This window comes from Euphorbia lathyris, chromosome 8 (genome assembly GCF_963576675.1).
Source record: "Euphorbia lathyris chromosome 8, ddEupLath1.1, whole genome shotgun sequence".
Classification (NCBI taxonomy): domain Eukaryota; kingdom Viridiplantae; phylum Streptophyta; class Magnoliopsida; order Malpighiales; family Euphorbiaceae; genus Euphorbia; species Euphorbia lathyris.
In genome coordinates, this window is record NC_088917.1 from 58,555,846 (window position 1) to 58,564,579 (window position 8,734).

Below are 8,734 nucleotides of genomic sequence, written 5' to 3' on the forward strand. Positions count from 1 at the left end.
CAAATAACAGTATAAATGAATCTCTTTAAATTTTTTTATTAGGTAAAGATAAAATTGATCTTACATTAAAAAGTTATAACTAAAATTTTAATATTTCATGCGCTAAAGCGTATCTAAAATCCACAAGATTAATTAACCTTATCCCTTTTATTTATTTATATCTAACTCATGATTTTTATAAATAACGTGACTATAAAAAAAATTATAATTTTGTTTTATTTTAACATAAAAATACAATTTCATACACCGTTTGATGTATTAAAATGAAATATTAGGAGTTCAATCTATCAAAATTGAAATAACCAAGGGTGTAAGATGATTTTTCACAAATATTTAATTAGAGAAATGACCAGACCAACAAAGTCAATTTTACATGCTACCTACCGTCTCTTACATTGAATTCCAGATCTTTCTTTGAGGTCAAGAAATTCTTATGTTCAGACAGCCCTTTCGCCTCATCTATGCTGTATTGAATCCCAGGTATGGCCGGAGAACTTGATTATTGACCGCCCCAATCAATCATTCATGTTATGCAAATCTCAATCATTTCTAAATTTTATATAGTTGATCTGTTGGATATCTATAAACCCTAACTATGTCTAGATATGAACTTCTTCTATGAGGCTTTATGTTATAATTTCGAAATCAAACAATGCAATCCAAACCCGTGAGCCTAGCTCCAGGTTTTATCCTCTTCCCATCCCTTAAACCCCCTAACAAAACCTTCATTTTCCATCAATTTCTTGTCCTAATTGTCACTTTCCTTGCTTATGCCTCCTTTCACGCCTCTCGAAAGCCCCCAAGCATAGTCAAGAGCGTTCTTGGACCCAATATTCAATTAAATTCTTCTGAAATTCAATCCAATAATGTTTCAATTGAATCCATTTCAAGTTCCACGGTTACTGGTTGGGCTCCATTCGATGGTCCTGAAGGGACTCATCGGCTTGGAGAGCTTGATCTTGCATTCTTATCAGCCTATTCAATAGGAATGTATTTTGCAGGACATGTTGGGGATAGGATTGATTTGAGATTGTTTCTTGTTTTTGGGATGATGGGTAGTGGTATTTTCACAATCATTTTTGGATTAGGTTATTGGTTTAACATTCATTTTTTGGGATTTTTTGTGGGTGTGCAAATTTTGTGTGGCTTGTTTCAGTCTATAGGATGGCCTTGTGTGGTTGCTGTAGTTGGAAATTGGTTCGGGAAAGCGAAGAGAGGGTTGATAATGGGGATATGGAATTCACATACATCAGTTGGAAACATCATTGGCTCTGTTGTGGCTTCTGGTGTCTTGGAGTTTGGTTGGGGTTGGTCTTTTGTGGTGCCTGGATTTTTGGTGATTTTAGTTGGGGTTGTGGTGTTTTTGTTTCTTGTAATAAGTCCGGTAGATGTCGGATTCCAGCCTTTAGGCGAGGAGATTGAAATGAATGTAGATGTTGATGGAGAGGAGAGTTCAGAGAAAGTTGAATCAGAGGAAGCAGGGCTTATTAGTACAGAAAATTCAGAATCTTTGGAAGCTATTGGATTCTTGGAGGCTTGGAGATTACCCGGCGTTGCACCATTCGCTTTCTGCCTCTTCTTTTCAAAGCTAGTGGCATATACTTTTCTGTATTGGTTACCTTTCTACATTAGACACACAGGTACTTGATTCTTCTGCATACGATTCTTGTTCTGCTATCGATTTTACGATTTTGTTACAAGTCCTTGCTTGAAGTTATAAGAAGGCACCGTAAATAGAATGGCATTCTGTACATTGAATTCTGCTTTACTTGCATGCTTAAGCTCGTGCTTTCTCGATTTTATGAAATGTTGGATATTGATTGTGAGTTTCGGCTGCAATTATAGCTGTTGCGGGCGTGCATTTATCGCATAAAAGTGCTGGAATACTTTCGACAGTATTCGACATTGGAGGAGTCTTTGGAGGAATCCTGGCAGGATACATTTCTGATATGATCGAAGCTCGCGGGATAACATCAATCGTATTCTTAGCACTATCAATCCCAGCACTCATCCTGTACAGACTTTATGGAAGTATATCAATGATCACCAACATAACATTGATGTTCCTCTCCGGTTTGCTTGTGAATGGTCCTTACTCACTGATTACAACAGCAGTAGCAGCTGATCTCGGTACGCAAGACGCGATTCAGGGAAATTCTCGCGCATTAGCTACTGTGACTGCAATTATAGATGGAACAGGTTCAGTTGGAGCAGCACTTGGGCCATTGTTGGCTGGGTATATATCTACAAGAGGGTGGAACAGTGTCTTTCTGATGCTTATCCTTTCGATATTCTCGGCGAGTTTGTTCTTGATTCGTGTTGTAAAAAGTGAGATTAAAGGCAAGATGAATGAAGGAAAGTGGATTTTGAATGGCACCACAACACATTGATGGAGAAATTTTTCTCAAGGAGGCATAATTTTGTATCTGACAAGCAAAATAGATAGGTATATGCATATATTGTTCAATGTAATATACATACTTCATACTTGTATATTTTTCTTCACATTTTTTACCCACAGTTACTTTTGGGATTGACTGCCACAGCATATTCATCAAGGAAAAAGATATTCTTTGATCCCTAATGTTATGTTTAATTTCTTCATTTGAATATGAAAATGATATTTTAGAGAAAAGTAATTTAATATATCCATATTATCATATAATGGACAAAATGAAAATTAATAATGGAGAATACCAAAAAACTTATGTGATGGAATGATAGATAGTACCAATTAAGGAGTCGTGATTCAGTATAATGGGGACATTAAGCCTTAATAGTGTCCAGGTGTCAGATTTTTGTTGAATGGGATCATATACTTTTTTTTTTATTATTTAATTACATTATTCTACGCTTCAAAATATTTAATAATAATGCATGGATCCAATAGAAAACCAAAAATTATACGCATCCCAAAAGATCCAGTCAAATAAAAAAGTTAAGTATATAGATTTGATTAATTATAAAGAATCAATCATTAAAACACAAACGAAAAAGAATATCATGTTCCCTTAATTTTGCTTTATTTTCTTTATGGCTAATTACCTTCAAAACCCAATATAAAAGTCTCTAAACCGAACCGAACATAAAAGTCTTTAAATTTTCCTTTTTTACAGACATAAAAGTTTTTTAAACATTGACCACTCAATAGTAGGTAATCCGTCATTATAGAGATAAGGGAAATTACATTATAAGCAATTTCAATTCTTTATCCTTTTGATTTTAAGGTTGTTTAGGTGATCTTTGATTAAGCATCGAAAATGAACATTGTTTAGAGAGAAAACTCAGAAAATTGTGATTTGAAAAATCGAAAATGATTTTAGAAGATATTGAAACTGTTTATTTTATAAGAGATTATGTTAATAAAAAACAAGGTTTATGGATTTTTATAGCCGGTTTTAAAAGTAAAATGCCATAAAGAAAAACCTAAAATTGAGGGATCATGGATGTAATTTACCCAAATTAGAAAAGGTAATAAGACATTTTGCCTTATATAATAGATGTATTTGGAAAAATTCATTAGATTACTGATCTTATACCGCTCAGTTGGATATTACTGACTTTATACCGCCCAGTTGGATTTTGAATGAACTAATGAATTTGATCATTTATCGTTTGATATGATAAAATTCATTATAAGACCATTGCATTGCAAGACTTCAAAATTTAACATCCACAAATGTAAGATACCGACTTTAATCCATGTGTGACAAAGTAGAGAATATTGGAAACCAAAAAGGAAGAAACTGTATGACATTAGTTATTTAACCTTTGAATTTGTATCATATGTATTTCAATTTGCTTCAAAACTGAATGAAGCAGCAACAGCCTAGGAAAGAGAGGAATATCACAGTTTCTATTTATGTACACAGCCAAAACTTTCACTTCTCTTATTTACCATTATTCAGTTGTTTATGTACTCTACACGGTACAAATGAACACTATAGTACGTTTTCGTCATTATCCTTGCAACAAGCATTTCAGACTCTGAAGCCCCTCAGCGGAAATGCTCCGTCTTACTCTTCCCCTCTCTACTGCCACTTGCGGTGGCGGCTCCAAGTGAAAGCTTATTACGACAACTGTCAAGTTGTCCGTTGCTCCACGTTTTATTGCTTCCTCCACCATTTCTTTTGAACACAATTTCACATCATTGTGCTCTTGGAGCCTTCTCCGGGCAAAAGATACTGAATTTTGGCTTGTAAATACATCCCATATTCCATCACTTCCAATGATCAGAAACTCATCTTCCTTGGTTAATGTAATCAGTCTAAGTTCCGGTTCAGCACTCAAGAGACCACCCATTTGTCCCTTCACTTTCATTCCTTCAAGATGCCAATCGCCTAATGCCCGAGTAACGCCTAGCTGACCATTCAGATAACCATCTTCAACATATCCACCCAGTGACTCTATCCGTATCCTTTCTCTAACACAGCAAGGCCTATGGTCCTTCGACATTTCTATAGCTGCTCCACGTCGTGACAATACTGCTCGACAGTCACCAGCATTTGCCACAAGCAAAGACCTGCGCAAGATAACGGCGTATTTTCAGTGATATATGGCAATTCTTTGGGATATTAACTAACTTTTTTTCCCTTCAGAACTCACGAGTACATTGCACACATAACCATCTCTTTCTTCCTCAATTCATCATCTTCATTTCTATGCCTAAGGCTCATTCAGTGACAAAATTAGACCCTCTAAACCACCATGTTTACCATTTAACTTAATGGTCAAATCCTATCTACGATAGTCGATCAGATGGATCGGGAATGGCCAAAAACCCCATTGGAATTACAAAACTAAAAGGGTGGACCACAGAGTCCTAAATGAACCGAACGGAAGTGATAGGTTAAAGACCAGTAAATATGACAGGTTCTCACCTCCCAAATATCATTGCTGTGAGTGCAGTTGTGCCAGAAGGCTCAAGGGAGCATTTCTCTGCAAATGCAGTATCAGTCTCAACGAATGATCTAGCCACAACTTTCTCAAGTTCTAGAGGAAAATCTGCATCCTCAACAATGACTCTTGGTAAATGATCACGAACAAAATGTGCTGCACTCTTTCCTCCATGGCCATCGAATACCTGTGTTTTTATTATTCACCAATCAGTTGTAAAACAAGAAGATATCACATTTATCACATTTTTGATAGGTTATCAATAGACCTAATGTAAGGGCTTGACATATGTGTACTAGACGGATCATTCGAATAACCAATTTCAAGAATCACATATACAAAAAAGAAGCTAATACTCTTTCAAAATTGTGATATCTGATGCCAACAACACAGCCAAGATGCTGAAACTCTAAACTACCACCACAAAGTAGAACGAGTCATGCGATATTTGTTATCCAACAAAGAGAACGCCCTCTGGCTTCAAAATTTCAGCAAGCAGCTCAGGAATAGATGTATAACAAACATCTCTTTAAGCTGACGTTATAACATTTCGAAATACTGAATGCTGTTAAGTACTCACATTTCTACTATTGCAACAAGTTCCATTATACTAGTCTCATTCATACGAAGTGATAGTTCCAGTGACTAAGTTCCATAATTTTTATTTTTCCTTTCATAAGCTATGGATAACAAGGGTAGAATAAGGGACATCAGGTATATTTTCACATGTGAAGCAAGAAAACTCCTGGATCCTCTAATTTTAAGTTTTAAACTGATCAACAGTCGGATCATACTTCATCTATTTTACTTTAAACATAATCAGATGTATAACCTAGAACTAAACCTAACCAAAACAAAGTTATTCATCAGTAAAGAGCATGAATCCATATCCTCAAAAGTTGCCATTACAGAAGTAGCAGAACTAATCAAAGGAAACTAAGCCTTATTAGTAGATAAAAAGTGAAGAAATAAGATCACAAGACAAGGAACTTACACCATAGAAAGCAACAGATTCGTCCCGCAATAAATCATAACCAAATTTCTTAGCCAAGTCGGTAATACAGACATGTGTATCCTCCATATAAGGCCGGCCACCAATGTCAGACCACTCTCCCGACCGAAGGACAGGCATAAAATTTGATAACAGAATCTGTTTCCTCTCCATACCTCTATCCTCTGAAATGCTTTCTAGCTGAATAGGCCACAGCAATTATGAAATCAATTCATGCAACAAAAGGAGAATACATGATTCTCAAAAGCAATCTACTTACACAAACCGAAATTTCATCCAATAGTATAAATGAATCATAGCACTACCACTTTCAACCGAAAGATTTCAATTTCAAACAATCTATAGTGGATAACTCAAATAATAAGAACAGAAACCCCATTAGATAATGAACTATTATATGCACAACCTATACATGTCAGTTCTGATTTATGAACCATGAATCACCTATTACCAATGTAGGATACAAACCCTTTAATAAAGTCACATCAAAAGCTTATAATCAGGAGGAAATTGTTGCTCTAAAATTTCATTGAAGGAGTTAATAAGTGTCACTGAAATGAAAGAATTTCAACATTACAGGTTGATCATGCTACGGACCATCAAAATTCAACACCATCACAACATATAAATGCAGGTCCACTATATGAATGAAGTCAAGCAGTTGTTCAATTAATTCCAAAAGTCCACCAATAAATTCTTTGAGCACACTAAATTGTCCAAAAACAGGAAAGAAATTTCATTTTTGTAGGACTCAATCTCATCATACCAGGAGGAAAAATAACACTTTAGATATAAGTAGGAATGTCTCTCTCGGATAGGGAATCAATATTTAGAGAGAGGTAGTCAGTTGATATAACAGGCAATTCCCAGAAAGAAAATGATTGCAAAAATATTGAACTAAAAGGAAATACCCAAAACTGGCAGAACCAAAAACTCAAATTTACTTAATTGCAAAAACAACTAGTGTCCAAAACCTTCTGGAAAGCACAAATTAGAAAGAAGAACTACAGATCATCAACAAATTGAAATCAAGTAAAAAAAAAAAAGCACACAGATACCCAAATTGCTAATCAAGAGAAAATTAAAAGCAAGGCAGGAAAAATTAGAACTCGGTAAAAACAAGTAGAATAGAAAAAAAAGTATCTTACAGGAAAGGAGTTGGGTAAAGTGAGTCCATTACTGGAACTGATAAAAGAGGAGTCTTTATTGGAAATTTCAATCTGGGTATGAAGTTGAAGGTCACAATGCAAGGGCCAAGATTGCTTGTTGCTGGTATTAGAATTATCAAGGCTGTCCATTTGTTCACCAGGTTCTTCTGCGTCCTTAACACACATGATTCTGAATTTATTAAAGGTGTGAAATTAGATTGTGGGGATCCAAAGAAGCAGAAGCAAAAGCAAAAGCAAGAACAAAAACTGATGAAGGAGGAGGAAGAGGGAGAAAGAGAAAAAGATGATTGGAGAGGGGAGATTCTGAGGAATATATTGAGAAAGATGCTGTATCTATCACATGTGCAAGTGTAGAGAGAGAAAGAGAAAGAGAAGAGCCGTTAAATTCCAGATTTTTCTAAGAAAGCGTGGCTGATATTTAGGTGGTCGTGTTTTATTAATGTTCTGTCATCCTTCCCTTTTGCTTTCCTTCTTTGCTTACGTCTGCTCTTAGGTTTTTTTCTTTTTTTCTCTATTTCTTAGTATTTTTTTTAGGATAACTTACACCCATGGCAATTGAACTTTAGTTTTTAGTACGGTATGGCCAATAAATTTCAAAATGTACATAAAAGCTACTCCCTCCATTCACTCCATTCCATTATATAAGTCATTCTAGGGTATTTCACACAAATTAAGAAATATATTGGTTAACTAAAAAAATTTATCTCTCATGTTACTATTGGGCAATAAGCATTGGAATATTAAAAAACACATGTACCAATATAAAAAATAATTCTCTCTCATGTCACTATTGGGCAATAAGTATTGGAATCCTAGAATGACTTATATTTAGGGAAAAAACTAATTTGCTAGAATGACATATATAATGAAATGGAGGGAGTACTAATTTTACATTTTTTTTTAATATCGGTAACCATTGTGACTGTTGACCAGCTTTTTCAACCGTTGACTCATCTTTTACACCAGTAACCTCTCTCCTTTCCCTCCATCTAAAAGATATAACACCTATTTTATCCTTTATTTATACTATATATTCTTCGTCTATTTCTCTCTCTTTCGCTTCATCTGTTCATCTTTTGTGCTCTTTTTTTTACTATTGTTCTCTTTTGTCTATTCAACTCTCTTTTCATCTTTTTCGCCCTCTAATTATTTATCTGAAATCTCAATATCTACCATGTCACATTCGACTTCATCCAATTTCATAAGGTACATATGCAATTGTGAATTAGATTTTATGTTAAAAACTTCATGTAGTGATCCAAACTCTGGTAGGAGATATTTCAACTACATAAACTATGGGTAAGTAATTAGGGTTTAAGCTTGATAAGGGTTGTTCTAATTTAGTCATTATTGGTCCAAATTAGGGTTTTAAAAAATTTCAGATATTTGTTGCTTTTGACTTTGCAATTGCAGGAACCGAATGCATACAAAGTTTTTGTCTGGTATGATCAGCTGATGCAACCTAGAGCAAAATATATTATTCTTGGTCTTTTAAGGAAGCTTGGCAGGATCGAAAGATAACAAGAGATGGAAAGGAGGAATAACTAGTGAAGAAGAAAAGCAAATCAAGAAACAAGTTGAAAGATGCCTGAAGCGATGGAACTCTGTTGTTGTAATTTATGTCTATGTACTAGTTATTGTATTTGGGTTTATCAAA

General features: G+C 34.9%; 2 protein-coding genes across 2 annotated transcripts; one reads left to right on the top strand and one right to left on the bottom strand.

The window, feature by feature from the left end:
- The first annotated feature begins 369 nt into the window (after positions 1 to 369).
- Positions 370 to 2,623, top strand: LOC136203305 (putative glycerol-3-phosphate transporter 5). Its single transcript, XM_065994426.1, has 2 exons — positions 370 to 1,640; positions 1,846 to 2,623. Exons 1-2 carry the CDS (start codon positions 653 to 655, stop codon positions 2,388 to 2,390), a joined length of 1,533 nt encoding a protein of 510 aa, XP_065850498.1. The 5' UTR covers positions 370 to 652; the 3' UTR covers positions 2,391 to 2,623.
- A 1,115-nt stretch (positions 2,624 to 3,738) lies between these two features.
- Positions 3,739 to 7,472, bottom strand: LOC136202562 (probable protein phosphatase 2C 27). Its single transcript, XM_065993260.1, has 4 exons — positions 7,057 to 7,472; positions 5,891 to 6,088; positions 4,881 to 5,083; positions 3,739 to 4,522 (listed from the first exon to the last, which is right to left on the bottom strand). The coding sequence occupies exons 1-4, from the start codon at positions 7,240 to 7,242 to the stop codon at positions 3,961 to 3,963; spliced, it is 1,149 nt and encodes a 382-aa protein (XP_065849332.1). The 5' UTR covers positions 7,243 to 7,472; the 3' UTR covers positions 3,739 to 3,960.
- Positions 7,473 to 8,734: the final 1,262 nt, after the last annotated feature.